At 48.9% G+C, this 15,389-nt stretch overlaps 1 protein-coding gene across 2 annotated transcripts; it reads left to right on the top strand.

The window, feature by feature from the left end:
• The first annotated feature begins 13,885 nt into the window (after window positions 1-13,885).
• ZNRD2 (zinc ribbon domain containing 2) lies at window positions 13,886-15,253 on the top strand. 2 transcript variants are annotated; one of them, XM_079103368.1, is made up of 4 exons: window positions 13,886-13,986; window positions 14,080-14,231; window positions 14,359-14,443; window positions 14,865-15,253. In XM_079103368.1, exons 1-4 carry the CDS (start codon window positions 13,968-13,970, stop codon window positions 15,206-15,208), a joined length of 600 nt encoding a protein of 199 aa, XP_078959494.1. In that variant the 5' UTR covers window positions 13,886-13,967; the 3' UTR covers window positions 15,209-15,253. The 2 variants fall into 2 exon arrangements, with proteins under 2 accessions (XP_078959494.1, XP_078959493.1); XM_079103367.1 differs by having other exon boundaries at window positions 13,953-14,231.
• Window positions 15,254-15,389: the final 136 nt, after the last annotated feature.

Below are 15,389 nucleotides of genomic sequence, written 5' to 3'. Positions count from 1 at the left end.
GAACTGGCAGAGGCTGAGGAAGGGTCTTGAGTTTGTACAAGGCTAGAGAAGAGCCTGTTCTATCCACTGGTCTGGAAGAGAGACTGGGATTTAGGGACCCAGAGCCATAAGGTGAGGCCTGCCAGGAGCCCCCAGGATCCTGTGTCTGACTCACAGAATCCATTAGGGGGCCTCATGACCAGGGTCAGGACGTGCCAAGGCAGGGCAGTGCCAAACCTTCTCCAGGAGGGCCGCAGGTTTGGCAATCTGCCTTGGAGAGGGGATTGTCTTACCTTCAGGCGCACCTGTCCAGGGAACTCAAGGCTTTTACTTTGAGGGTGACTTTATTTGGGTGGCTTTGGTGGGGACTGAGGTGAGCCCTGCTTGAATTGCAGTGGCTCAGGCCTGTTCCATGCTTCGAGTGGCTGCAGGGCTGGAAGTGAGCAATTCCTGTGTCCCCAGTGGATTCCCTGCCACTGGAATCCAGGAGAGCTTGTGAGGGGGGCCCCCTCCCTTAAGCTCTGGTCATACTCTGAGGCAGAGATTAATACTAAACGCTTACCACCTGCCAGGCGTGGCCCTGAGCATTTTATATTCATTTTTTCCCTCATACTCATCTGAACTTGCCCCTCCCCTGCCTAGGGCAGGCTGTGGCTCACCTTGGCCTGCACAAATGGTCCAGAAGCCTCTTTGGAATCTTGGTCTCTCTAAGCCTTGGCTTGCTTTTCTATGATCTTTTCACTCACCAAACTGAGACTCTACCACATGCCAACTCTTGCCTAGCACTAGAAACATTCTTGCCCTCCTGGAGCTTCTATACGGAGGCAGATGGACTGTGACAAATCATTTCACACATATTGGTGCCACCACGGAGGTGCTGTGACAGAGGAGAGCAGGTATCTGACAGCAAGAGTGGCAATGGGACCTGGGGGCCCAGGACGATCCTCTGACAAAGGGATTTTTCCACTGGAGATTGGAAAATGAATCTAAGAGATGCCTGCTGGAGGCTGGGGGAATGGAGGCACAGGGGAGTGCAGATGGAAGGTGGGAAAGATGTTTAGTTCTTCCAGGCCTGAGGGAAAGCCAGTAAGTGACAGGGTGGGGAGGGGAGAGAGGAAAGTGGGAGAGGGAGTCGGGTTGGGGGGCATGATGAGAAAGCTGGGTTTAATTTTCATTGAGAGGAGACTATATGGGGCACTCCGACTTCATCCCAGGAGAGATGACATCATGTGGACCATGTGGAGATCGATTTGGGAGGTGGAATCTAAGGACCTTGTGAAGCAGAGGGTGCCCAAGGGGCAAGTGGCATGAATGGCTCCCAGGTGGCCTGAGCCCTGGGGGGTCAAGGTCGGGGCGGGGGTGGGGGGGACGTGAGAAGGGCCCTCAGCTCTCTGTCGGACTTGCTGAGTTTGAAATGCTTTGTGTAATCTCAAAGGAGACGCCTAAAACCATATCAAAGAGGACATGTGGCCCGGGGGTCTAGACTGGGTCCTCAGCACACAGATGCTCAGGAAGAGAAGAGGGCCCAGTGGGAACCAGGCAGGTCGCCATCCCCAGGTGACCCCAGAGAGGAGGCAGAGTCAGCCCAAAGACCCAGAAGGAGCAGCAAAGGGAGCTGAGAGGAAACTGGTGTGGTAAGGACCAAGATAAGTGAGTGTTCTGGAAGGAAGCCTGGCCAGCAGTGTGCAATGCTGCTAGGAGGAGGATGGGGGCAGAGAGCCCTTCTTCAGGGGTGGCTGAGAGGACTTGGTGACAGGAAGGAGCAATGAAAGCACCCAGGCCTGATCAGCAGGCAGCGATGCCCCACAGTTGCTTGTTGTCATCAAACTCCTTAAGCTCTCGGGGCCTTCAGGGCCTTCACCGGACAGGGCCCTAAGCCAGGTGAGCAGAGCAGAGCAAAGGGAACCTCCTCTCCAGGAGCTCACAACAGGGGGAAGCCCTTAGCACCACTGAAGCCTAGGAGAGGAGCCATCACCCCTTAGCCAATTGGGGAGAACACTGGAGCTAGAGCTGGAGGGAGTGCTGCCTCGGCAGCTTCAGCAGACAGCTGGCAGGGAAGGACTGGAGAAGCAAACTTCCTAGTCTCCTGCCCTCCTGCTCCCTAGTCCCCTCCTGCACTCCAACTGGACACAAGGACTGTAGCCTCCTGGCTTGCAGCAGGGACGTGGCGGATGCAAAGTAGATCTGCACAGTAAACTGGGACAGTCCCACACACGTGGTGTCCTTGCCTGCCCAGCTTTTCTAGCCTCCTCGCCACCTGTGGCCCATCATCGTCCTGGAATCCGAGGGTTTGCATACTTCCAAAATGTATATTCTCTTGTAAGTTAAAGGAGACCATGGCCTTCTGGTCATTTTAGATCATTAAGGCCACTACAAGGTCTTCCCACAGCTACTCTGCCTCCTCTGGTCCCTCCTCCGCTTGGTGCCAGAGTCACTTTTTAAAACCTAACTCTGGGCTGAGGCTGTAGCTCGGTGGTAGAGCTCTTGCCTCGCATGTGCAAGGCACTGGGTTTGATCCTTAGCACTGCATAAAAATAAATAAATAAAGATATTGTGTCCATCTACAACTAACTGTGGACCTGGGGGTATAGCTCAGCTCATATTGTGTTCTTAACACATACAAGGCCCTGGATTCAATCCCAAAGTACTGGGGGAGGGAGGATAGAAAACAAAAACAATCCAACCATGTTAGTCTTCTGCCTACAAATTCTTCAGTGGCTTCCCTTTGCTCATCTGGGCCTGCAAGGCCCTCTGTTCCTCAGGGCCTGGCACATAGAGGGTGCTGCAGTTTGTTGATCAACAATGGAGAGAGATAAGAACAGCATGGAGCACTTTACACTGTCATTTCAGCCACGAGGCAAAGGAGAAACCAAGGCTCTGAAAGATGAAACAATTTGACTCAGGTCCCCTGTTGAGTTAGATGCAGGGATTGAACACAAGCATGCCTGATTTAAAACCTACACAGCGCTCCCGGGGACAGGAATCGGAATGTGTGCAGGGAAATCCTACAAATGTCCCAAAGAGAGATGGGTGGGGCCCTGAGGGCAATGAGGACTTTTCTAGAGTGAGAGAAAAAGAGGAGCCATGAGACCCAGGCCCAGTGAATGTTCAGACCGCTCTTGGGTTCTTAGGCCCAAGAAGAAGGACAAAGTGACACAGTCTCACAGTGGCACAGTGGCAGGACTTGAATCCTTAGCAGGGCAGATTTCTGATGTCCTGTTGAGAGATCGACTACACACAGCTTCACAGCCTGAATCAAGACAATTATGTCTCAGGCTGGGCGCAGTGGCTGCACTTGCAATCCCAGGGGCTCAGGAGGCTGAGGCAGGAGGATTTTGAGTTCAAAGCCAACCTCAGCAAAAGTGAGACACTAAGCAACTCAGTGAAACCCTGTCTCTAAATGAAGAACAAAAGAGGGCTGGGGATGTAGCTCAGCAGTCGAGTGTCTCTGAGTTCAATCCCTGGTATCAAAAAAAAAAAAAAAAAAAGAGTTATGTCTCAGAAGACAGTGTAGCACAGTGGTTGCTTCCTGGTTAATTATCCTGGCTGTATTATGTACCAGTAGTGTGAATTAGGAAAATTCCTTCGATTTCTCTATGCCACTGCTTTTTCAGTTTTCAACAGGGAACCATGAACTGGTATTTCTGAAACCTATAACCCATGCCTGATATATAGTACACACTCAGAGGTTACAGCCCTTGTGTCCAGTTGGAGTGTCCTGTTGTCTAGGCCTGGGGGCTGTGACGGGATGGCTGGTGAGACAGGGGTTGTTTGCAGGAGGAGAACTACTGTTCAGTGAGAACTAGCTGTGTGCCTGTCTCTGCACCACCTCTCTCTGAGTTCTGAATGTCTCTGGGAAGCTTCTAGGCTCTGAGGAAAGAAATAGCTTTGGGGCAGGGATGGGGAGTTTCAGGCAAACCCATCAGGTCTAAAGAGGAGGGGTGGAGTTACGGAGGCTTGTAGGAGACAATTCTGCCCAGAAACATCTCTCTCCAAAGACACTGTACTTAAAGTGCCCATTACTGAGTCCCCAGATATGTCACTTACTGTGGGTACCTAAATGGAAAAAGTGGAGAGATGGGATTGAAAATGAAATGAACTTCACATTTTGTATGCATGATTTATTCTTTTTTTCTGTGCTGGGGCTAGACCTCAGGGCCTTGCTCTTGCTAGGCAAGTGCTCTAACACTGAGCCACATCCCCAGCCCCTTTTGATGGTTGATAAATGAGAAAGACTCTTCTCCCCAAGACTCTCCTCACCTTCTATACCCAGGTGAAGCCTTACTGGTGAGAACTCAGGCCGTTGAGGAGCACTGACTTCCGGGATGGAGTCACGAAGCCTCAGCCCTGCCTCGTCCCAGGTGATCAGGGATACATCTCTTACCAGATGCAAGCCTCAGCTTTCTCATCTGCAAATTGGAATGCTGAGAAGACCTAACTCGGTGTTGTTCTAAGGGTTAAAGGAGATACTTCTTAAAAAGCTCTTAGCTCAGTGCCAGGCACAAAGAAAACATACCAAAAATTGAGTATGATTATTTTCATTATGGATCCAGTCCTTTCATTTCACAGAAATGTCAGATCAGTTCACATGGAGCAAACAAGGAAAAGTGCCTGTTAATGTGAAAATACAACGCTGTAAGTTATGCTTTGGAGAGTCACACAAATATGTCATAGGCCACGTGTTGCCATGTGAACACGCCCCTGCAGATAAACCAGTTGAGGGGTCCTATAATGTAGCTGAGTGTGATAAGCCATCATGGTGTGCACCGTGTGCACGTAGTTAGGAAGGGGCCTAACTATGCTGTGTTGCTAGTGCCACAGGTAGGAACAGACGTTGGTCTTGCTTACAGGAACCTGTGATAAATTCTGTTGACAAGGGGGAAGGGTCAGAAAGAGCCTAAGCTTCCCAGGCAACTGGTCTGCCTGCCATAACCACTGCAAATGTATTTGCCACCAACACTTCTAGGAATGTTCTATGTGCCTTCCTCTTGTCAAAAACCACAGAAAGTCTGAGATCTTACCCCGCTTGTAAGCTGGTAAGTTAGCCTACCATGAGTTCAAGGACTGTGGCAGAAGACATGAGATTCCTAGGACAGAGACAAAGGACTTTATCACGGCAAACAGTATGAGCAGCAGCATATCAACTTCAGTTCCCTTTGTCCCAAAGGGACATGGGGTGATGTTGCTGGGCTCAGGTTGGCACCCGCATGTGAAGTAGATTGTAGTATGGATGAGAACTCTAAGCTTAGGGAACCAAAGCCGGTAAGCATGCCTCCCCTTGCGCTGGAGGGAAGAAACCATCTCCATCTCCATCTTTCATGGCTCTTCATTATACAGTCATCTTTGAAAAGGTCCAGACCAAAGGCAATTAGTGCCTCACTTACAAAATGTGCAGACACTCAAGAGGCTCGCAGAGAATTGTCTTACAGTAATATCCACCAGCTTGGCTTTTGATGAATTCTCCCAGGAGCCTACGCTGTTGGTGAACAGTAATTTGATCAACAGGGGCTAACACTTTTTTTTTTTTCAATTTGTCACATACGACGTTTAATTGAGGCTACTGTGGACAGGTCTTCGGGCAGCAGGATGAGGCTAACTTGTAATATTGACTTCAACCATGTCCCCAGGGTCCCAGGTGACCAAATCTATAAAGCATCAGGCCTACCTTAGAAAGCCAGATGGCTTCTTCCTCCAGTCTCTGCATGGACCCCTTCACCAGGCTTGAAGCACTGACCAACCCAGGGACAGCAGGATAAATTACTGGCCCACAGGGAAGAAACATAGGGAGATTCGATCAACCATAACAACCTTGGCCATTGAATTAAGACTGACCTAATGACGCAAGGTGGTGATCATTCTGGCTAAATTCAGGGACAAGTTCCAAGACACTGTTTTCAGGAAAGAGGCAAGTTAATACTTGACTTCAACATAAGCAGTACCGTCTGGTGGGGAGGGATTCATGGCACTTATAGGAAGAAACTTGGAGCTGTCCCAACCAAGTGGAACCTACATTGCTTGGGGGGCATGGATTGATAATGCCTCCAGTGTGGCCTCCTCACAAGCTGGTAGGGCTCCTAGCCCCGTTTGAATAGTTGAGTCTAGCCCTTGTTTTGGGAAGGCCTAACTAAGAGCCATCGGTCAACCTGTCCTGTTTGCGCCACCACCGCATGAAATGACAGAGTGCTGGCCATGGGAATGAGGTTGGGGACAGCACATGCAGGTATTGGTGTTCATGTGGGAGGCACAGGAGCTGAGGCTACCCTGTCCTTTCCTATCTCTTGGGAAGGCTAAGCAGAATAACAATCAAATCCCTGACAGAACCATGGTGGAGAACAGCAGACCCAGCAGTCCATTAAATTTAAGGCACTTGCAACAGTCTGGTGGAGGTGAAGCAGCGTGCTTCCCTTAGCAAGGGAGTTTTCAGGGAACGCAGGCTGGAAAGACAGACACAATATCTCTACTTCTCCCATATCCCCAGGGTCTGAACCGTTCCTTCCCAGGTGCCAAACGGTTGCTCTTCCTCTTCTGCCACAAAATTTATATATCGCATTCCACTAGCTGGAACTTCAACCCTTTTCCCAATCATCTTCTCCTATACCTTTCACCGGAAAGGGTCAGATATGAAAAGGACAAGGGCATTTTTATCAAACTTACAGGGACACTTTCTGTCCCCACTTAGAATGTGGACCACTGTTTGTGTGTGGTGGGGAATGCTGAGGGACTCTGAGAGAGGTGTCACAGCCAAGGGCTGCAGTTATTCTTTTGATCCCAGGCACGCGTCAGCAAGAGGTTCTGGTGACCTGCACCATAATTAAGTTTGAATCTTGCCGGGCACAATAGTGCACACCTGTAATCCCAGCAACTTGGGAGGCTGAGGCAGGAGGATGGTAAGTTCAAGGCCAGCCTTAGCAACTTAGCAAGACCCTGTTTCAAAATAAAAAATAAAAAAGGACTGAAGATGTAGCGTGCCCCTGGATTCTATCTCCAGTACCCCATCCCCAACACACACACACACACACACACACACACACACACACACACACACACATTTGAATCTTCTAGTGTCCCTGTTGACTAGGCAGCTACCTGGGAGTCACCAACGAGCCTGGCCTGAAACTGATGTTAGGGGGAAGAAAGAAGCATCATGTCCAGGCATGGTGAGTACAGAAACTGGAATTTTCAAAATTGTTCTAGATAAACCTCCACCCTCACATTTCAATCATTATGAAGGATGTGGCCAAGAGGATATGGTCCAATCCTGGGGACAGTTGCATTTAGTAATTAGGTTGCTTCACCAAGGTGTGAGAACCAGGATGGGGAGCTAGAAATCTTCCTGAGTTGATTTTTGAGGAGGTATTTCAGTTCAGCAGTGACTGGTGGCAGTGTGGTCCACCTTGACTATCAATCTACTGCTGAGTGGCTTTTGGGATAAAAGGCACAGTACACCATTGTTAGACTCCAAATGGCCCAGAAAACTGTCAGTGTGATTCAGATTCACCTCAAGAACCACAGTGGCAAGGCCAGAGTTGGCACCATTTAACCTGAAACATGTGAGGTGTCACCATAGTCCTAGTGGGGAACCAAACATCTCATGCCTTCCTCTCTCAGGGGTGGGCAGGGGCAGTGCTGTGTAAAATGTAGTCTCCCTCATCGTGAGATAAACAGATGAACTTCTGGTAGAAACCACAAGTCAGGAATGGAGTGGTAGCCTCTGCTTCAGAAGCACAGAATCTTTTCCTTTGTACCCACCCTGTGATGGCGAACATGCTGCCAGTCGGTGATGGATCCAGGCAGAAATGGAGAAAATCCAGGCAGTACAGCAAGCAGCGAATCACCATCAACAGCTCGATTCCAGTCACTGTCATCCTAAAATGGCCCTTCACACAGGCATCCGTGGGAGTGACACAGTTTGCGCAGCTGTGATCTGTTTCCATGGTTGGTTTCAGTTTCTGAAAGCTTTGCTATATTGTTCGGCAGTGTTCTCATGACCACCTTCGTCCTTTCCACAGTTGGAACACTGCAGGGTTCAGCAACCACAGCCACATCGCTTTCCATCTGCAGCCACAAGGTTTGCACCACTGGTTGACCTGTCCTCGAGGTGGGGGGTCAGTCTCCAGATAAAGGTTTGTCAATTTTGTTGGTCTTTTGGAAGAACTAACTTTTGAATTAGTTGATTTTCCTTTCACTTGATTTTCCCTGTCACTTTGTGTGTGTGTGTGTGTGTGTGTGTGTGTGTGTGTGTGGTACTGGGGAATCGAACTCTGGGCCTTGTGCTTGGGAGGCAAGCACTCTATCAGCTGAGCTATCTCCCCAGCCCCCCGTCACTTTTTGATTTCACTTATTTACACTCAAATCTTTATTATCCTTCTTTCTACTTGTTTTTGGTTTGTTCTTCTAGTTTCTTTTTCTTTTTCTTTTTTGTGGTACTGGGGATTTGAACCCAGGGCCTTGTGCTTGCAAGGCAAGCACTCGACCAACTGAGCCATATCCCCAGCCCATTCTTTTAATTTCTTAAGGTGAAACATTAGTTTATTGATTTGAGATCTTTTTTTTTTTTTCCTTTTGCAATATAAACATTAGCAGCTATAAATTTCCCCCTAAGCACTGCTTTGGCTGCACTCCACAAATTTTGCTACATTGTCTTTTCATTTTAATTAATCTCAAAGTATTTTCTAGGCAGTGAGCATTATAATGTTGCCCCTGGAGTACAAAAGATCCTGCAGGACTACAAATCCCTCCAGGATATCATTGCCATCCTGGGTATGGATGAGCTTTCAGAAGAAGATAAGTTGACTGTATCCCGTGCACGGAAAATACAGCGTTTCTTGTCTCAGCCATTCCAGGTTGCTGAGGTCTTCACAGGTCATATGGGAAAGCTGGTACCCCTGAAGGAGACCATCAAAGGATTCCAGCAGATTTTGGCAGGTGAATATGACCATCTCCCAGAACAGGCCTTCTATATGGTGGGACCCATTGAAGAAGCTGTGGCAAAAGCTGATAAACTGGCTGAGGAACATTCATCATGAGAGGTCCTCTTGCCAAACTAAGCACTCATCCAGTGTATTGTCCCTCTCCTTGCCTGTAATCCTAAAACCACAGTTTTCTGTGTGGCCACACAAGAGCCTTGATTGAAGACATTATGTTCTGTCTGAAGAGTATTTAAGGTTTCCAATAAAATGTACACCCCTCAGAAAAAAAAAAAAGTATTTTCTAATTTCCTGTGTGATTTCTTCTATGACCTATTAGTTCTTTAGGAGTATGTTGTTTAATTTTCATATACTTAAAATTCCCCAAATCCTCTTCTGTTATTGATTAATTTTGTTCCATTATGTCTGAGAATATACTTTGTATGAGTTCAGTCTTTTTCAATGTATAGATACTTGGAGAGTTTTCAGGCCTCACATATGGTCTATCCTGGATAATGTTCCATGTGCACTTCAAAAGAATATGAATTCTGCTGTTGTGTGAAGTGCTCTATAGGTGTCTGTTAGAACATTGCTTGATGTCTGCTTGACTTGCATAGCTATGATCTTTCTTTTTTAAAGGAAATGCTTACAGGAACATTTATAGCTGTTTATGTTAGAAAAAAAAAAAAGATCTCAAATAGATTACCTTATATTTCACCCTAAGAAACCAGAAGGACAGGGGCTGGGGCTGTAGCTCAGTGGCAGACTACTTGCCTAGCATGTGTGAGACACTGGGTTCCATCCCTAGCACACATAAAAATAAACAAAATAAAGACATTCTGTCCATCTACAACTACAAAAATTAAAAAAAAAAGAAAGAAACTAGAAGAACAAGCCAAAACAGGCTGAAGGAAGGACAATAAAGGAAAGATAATAAAGATTTGAGTGGAAATAAGTAAAATAGAGCAAAGTGATAAGGGAAACCAACTAATTCAAAAATTAGTTCTTCCAGGGCTCGGGAGATAGCTCAGCTGGTAGAGTGCTTGTCTTGCAAGCACAAGGCCCTGAGTTCGATCTCCAGTACAGCAAAAAAAAAAAAAAAAAAAAAAATTAGTTCTTCCAAAAGACCAACAAAATTGACAAACTGTTAGCTGGAGACTGACCCTCTGGGGCCCAGGTCAACCAGTGGTGCAGACCTCACAGCTGCAGATGAAAAGTGATGTGGCTGTGGTTGGTGAGTCCTGAAGTCTCCCAAAGGTCAAACAGTCATTAATAAGAACACTGCCGAACAATATGCAGCGATGGGGGTATTTCTGTCCTGTTGTTAATATAAGATCTCTTAGGTTTTCACCTGGTTTTCTATAAGGGCTGGGAGTTTATCTAGAGTGGTGGAGCTGATGACCAGAATTTATCTAAAATTTTTGGTATCTCCTTCTCTGGTGGTCACTTTTATCAGCATTGTAAAGGCAAACCAGAGCAGAAAGAGCCCAAAAAGTAATTAATGTCCCACCAATGCTTTCCTGTTAGATTTTATCCATCTCAGGAAACTTTCCTTAAGAGAGTCAAAGTTCCCTGTAGAGGGTCCCTACCGCATCCAGGACTTACTGGAAAAAATGACTCTGAGATCCTCTACTGTGATCTTGGAATGGATAGAAGTTTGTCAGGATAGGTAGGGCAGAGCTGTACAATGGCCCAGCTGTTGCCATTTTTCCTTTTTAAATATGTTTTTAGTTGTCAATGGACATTTATTTATTTATATGCAATGCTGAGAATCGAACCCAGTGTCTCACACATGCTAGGCAAGTGCTCTACCACTGAGCCACAACTCCAGTCCCTGATGCCATTGTTTTCTTTTCTTTTTCTTTTTTTGGGTGCTGGGGATCGAACCCAGGGCCTTGTGCTTGCAAGGCAAGCACTCTACCGACTGAACTATCTCCCCAGCCCCAATTCTTTCTTAACCAAGAATCATGTGTCCTGCCTATCAGCTCCAAAGTGAACTGGCCAAAATTCTAATGAGTCATCCAGTTTCCGTCCATAGTAATGGTAAATTTTCCTCCATCTGCACTTAGTGTGTGCGTGCATCTCTGCAAATGCTGTCTGAAAGGGAATGGAAACTTCTGTACTTCCAGGATGAGTCTTAGTACTGCTTATTACAAAGAGGCAGACCTGTAGTTGACTGTAAGGAACTATCCCTCCATTCCCCAGCCCCACCTGGACAGAGGAGTAATAACCAGGGAAATGTCTGGCAGTTGACTTTGAACCTACTTTGTGGTAACTGGCCTATAAGCAACTACGTAATTCTTTATGAAACAAAGTTGAAAACTTTTATTGCCCAGTTGTCAATTTGGTCAACATGCATGCTACAAATTCCCTGTCCACCCTTTAAAACCTGTTAATCGGCCCATGAGATCCTCATCTTTCTTTTTACCAAAAGCCACATCTCGCTTCCCATTCTACCCTCATTGCCAACATTGTCAAGAAGTATGGTGCTTGCTTTGGCAGCACACATACTAACATTGGAACGATACAGAGAAGATTAGCATGGCCCCTATGCAAGGATGACGTGCAAATTCATGAAGTGTTCCATAGTTTAGAATTTATTAATAAAAGAATCTTTAACTTAAAGACCTAAGATCTAAGATTTTCACCCTTTGGGGGGTTGTTTTTGTTTCAGCAGGAGGGTGCTTGGAATTGAACCCAGGTCCGTGGGCATGCTGAGTCTCTTGGGTATGCTAAACACATGCTCTACCACCGAGCTACACCTCTTCCCTTTACCCTACCCTACTTCTTTTTTTTTTTGGTGGTGCTGGGAATTTGAACCCAGGGCTTTGTGCTTGCGAGGGAAGCACTCTAACAACTGAGCTATATCCCCAGCCCCCTACCCTACTTTTAAACAAATAAGCTAAACTGACACGAGTTCATGAATGCTGGCAAAAGACACAAGACTTCTGGGTCAGAGACAAAGAACTTTATTACAGCTCAGTGAGCAACATGAATGCGAGCATATCTGTGTCACCTCCCCCTTCCAAATCTGATGAAGCAACTCACATGGTGAGTTGTATTTCTGAGAACCCAAACCTTTTATAATGGGCAGGGGGCATAGCAGTCCTTTGCTCTAGATGGGGACATTATTTCTCTAGTCTAAGGCTGTACACTACACAAACATCCTTGAAAAGGTAGTCCAGAGTAAGGGTGCACATTCTGTGTCTCTGCTCCTGCATAACCTGCACACACATGGGACTGGTAGGGAACAGTCTCCTAGTACCCCTCGACTCACACCTCTTCACTAAATCCTCACATACCCTGCAAGTAAGCATAAGTGGCCATTTCAAGAGGAGGAATTGAAGTCTAGAAAGGTGAAGTCAGTTACTCCAGGTGACAGAGCCAGTAAGCAGAAGATCTAGGATCAAACTCAGGCCTGTACCTTGCCCACGCTAGAGTGGTTCTTGAGGCAAGGAGAGCTTCTGAGAGAGGTAGGGGTGAGCAATGGGAGAGGAAAATGTGGGAACAGTAGAAAGCCATGAGGGGGAACAAGGACTTGATTCGTAGGATTCTGGAGACCATAATAAGGACTTTGGACTTCTGTTTAAGAGAAATGGGGAGATGCCAGATGGTTCTGAGCAAAAGTAACATGCCATTTGTTTTAAAAGAATTACTCAAGTTTCCTACTCTGTGAAACAGTGACAATCAATAGTAGCACCCACTTCATAAGGTTGAAAGAACTACAACGTGAGGAGAAAATGAAAGGGCCAAAGTGGGAGGATAAATGACCAGCTGATGCCAGGCAGAGCAGGCAGCTGAGTGGGTCTTGATGATGACACAGAGGGTACACTGGGAAATTCAGGATGGGGCTGGAGCTGGAGACAGTAACCGCCTGGAGAGTCTGTGCATACAGGCTGGAGTCCAAGAGGTGGTCCAGGGACAGTTCCTACAGTCAGTCTGGCAGAAATGACTTGGGGTACAGCCCGAGTCATGTACAGCCCAAGAGCCTGTTGATGATTGAGAGAGTAAGCAGGGACATGGGGCTCTCCTAGGAGGCAGCTAGGATGCAAAAATGGCAGAGCCAGGGGGTCCAGCAGGAGGAAGACGGGGCCTGAAGTCACTTCAAGTAAAATTAAAGAAAGCATGTTTTGTCCAGGGAAGGAAGAGACTGCCGGTGGGGGTCTAGTCCTGACTCCTTTCTCACTGTCCTGGTTTACAGCCTCAAGCTCCAGCAGGCTGCACATCTAGGGACCCTGCCTGCCTCATCTAGCTTCTCCCAAATTAATAAGGGGGAGGATGCACACGGACAAAGAACATGAAGGAAGAGGGGGACATCACAAAGACCAGTGTTCGGGGAGGACTGGCAACTTTAACCTGCAATCCACTGAAGAAAAACCTAAACGTCACAAGTACATGTAGTAAGTCACCCCTCCCCACGCCACAGAACCTGGACTGAGCATGCCCAGCACAAAGCGTTTTTCGGTCAGCAAACCATCTGAGGGCATAAACTTAAAAAAAAAAAAAAAAAGTCTGCTTAGGAACAGGCTTTGCATCAGTTCCAGGAGTCCGAGGTCTGAAACTAGGTGGGGGTCGGGTGCGTGGGCAGACTGGAACCCCGGACGTGCAGAAGGGGAGGGGTCTTGAAATAAGCAAAATGCGCCAATGATCCCAGCCTGGCCCTGCCTTGCTGGTCCAAGCGAGCACTGGGCCAGTGGAGGCTCCACGCGCGCGCAACCACGGTGGCGGAGCCTCCTGGCACCCGGCTCAGCCTGTGCGAAAGGACAACCCCAAGTCAGGCGGAGGCCAGCGAGGACTTCTCAAACCAAGGGGTCCCCTCCATCCTCGGCCCTGCGATGCTAGCAGGGCTTTCCCCGCGCCGCCCCTCCAGTTTCGGTCCGCCGGGTTCCGGTTGGGAGAGCGCCTACCCGGTAGGTGTAGTCTGCCGCTGACACGCCCCACTGTGGGCAGAGAGGTCGGAGGACCCCCTGAGAGGCGTCACTTCCGCCCTCAGCCTCAGGCCGGTGTGGAAGTGGCCGGGGCGCGGCGGAGGCGCGCTGCTTGTGCGACATTTCCGGTGAGCCCAGCGGCGACAACGGCAACATGGCCCTGAACGGCGCTGGTGAGGACTTGGGCTGCGGGGGCCTGTGGCTGCGGGGCGCGGGAGCCTGCTCGCTCCGGCAAGATCCCGGTCCCTTGTGCCTGTCTTCCCCAGAAGTCGACGATTTCTCCTGGGAGCCCCCGACTGAGGCAGAGACGAAGGTGCTGCAGGCGCGACGGGAGCGACAGGATCGCATCTCCCGGCTCATGGGCGACTACCTGCTGCGCGGTTACCGCATGCTGGGCGAGACGTGCGCGGACTGTGGGGTGAGGAGAGGCTCGGGCGAGTGGTCGGCGATGGGGCCGCGGGCAGGCCGCATGGCCCCTTCTCAGCCCTCCCCTTTGGACCCCATCGCTCCTCTTCTCACCCTACCCCGTGTGCTTTCTGGTCCAGACGATCCTCCTCCAAGACAAACAGCGAAAAATCTACTGCGTGGCTTGTCAGGAACTCGACTCAGACGTGGATAAAGATAATCCGGGTGAGGGGTCGGGTGTGCTCGGTGGGGAAGCATTGTGGTGGTGATGCCCAGAACAGTAGGCCTGGGAGGTGACAGTGGAGTCTGCGGGTGGGCAGAAATAAGATTCTTTCTCCTTTAGGCTCTGGAGAGGACCATTCATTAAGAACACTAAGCACCTGCTGTTCCCATACTGTAGGAGAGTCTGAGCTTAATCATACACAGTCTCCGTGGACCAAAGAAGTCAGGGCATGAATAACTCACACAAAAATAGAAAGTGGGTTGGGCCTGGGAGTGTAGCTCAGTGGTGAAGCATGCACCTAACATGCCCAAGGCTCTGGGTTCAATCCCCAGCATAGTTCAAAAAGGCAGTACAGAGCACACATAGAGGGTTCCCAGGTGTGCCAGTCATTCTGACCATTCCATCCACTTCTTCCCCTTTTAGCTCTGAATGCCCAGGCTGCCCTCTCCCAAGCTCGGGAACACCAGCTTTCCTCTGCCACAGAGCCACCCTCTGGCCCTAGGCCCACGCCTCAGCCCCCAGTACCCAGACCGGAGCATTGTGAGGGAGCTGCAGCAGGGCTCAAGGCAGCCCAGGGGCCACCCACTCCTGCAGCGGCTCCAAATGCAGATGTGGTGGCTTGCACACAGGCAGCCCTCCTGCAGAAGCTCACCTGGGCCTCAACTGAGCTGGGCTCTAGCACCTCCCTGGAGACTAGCATTCAGCTGTGTGGCCTTATCCGGGCATGTGCTGAGGCCCTGCGCAGCCTGAAACAGCTGCAGCACTAAGACCCCCCCCTTCCCCCCTCCTCCAGAAAAACCCTCTAGAAAAGTTGCTGTTCCTGTGTGGTTTGTTCTTTTCTTGGTTCTAAATGTGCATGCCAGCCCCAGCTCCAGTCGCCTTTTTCCTACTTTTGGCCTGTCACCTTTCCACCTTTTACTCTTCCTGATGCCTGAAAGACGAGTTGAG

This window comes from Sciurus vulgaris (genome assembly GCF_902686455.1).
Source record: "Sciurus vulgaris genome assembly, chromosome: 11".
Lineage (NCBI taxonomy): Eukaryota > Metazoa > Chordata > Mammalia > Rodentia > Sciuridae > Sciurus > Sciurus vulgaris.
Note: the sequence above shows the minus strand (reverse complement) of the source record. Positions and strands in the feature narration are given on the sequence as shown.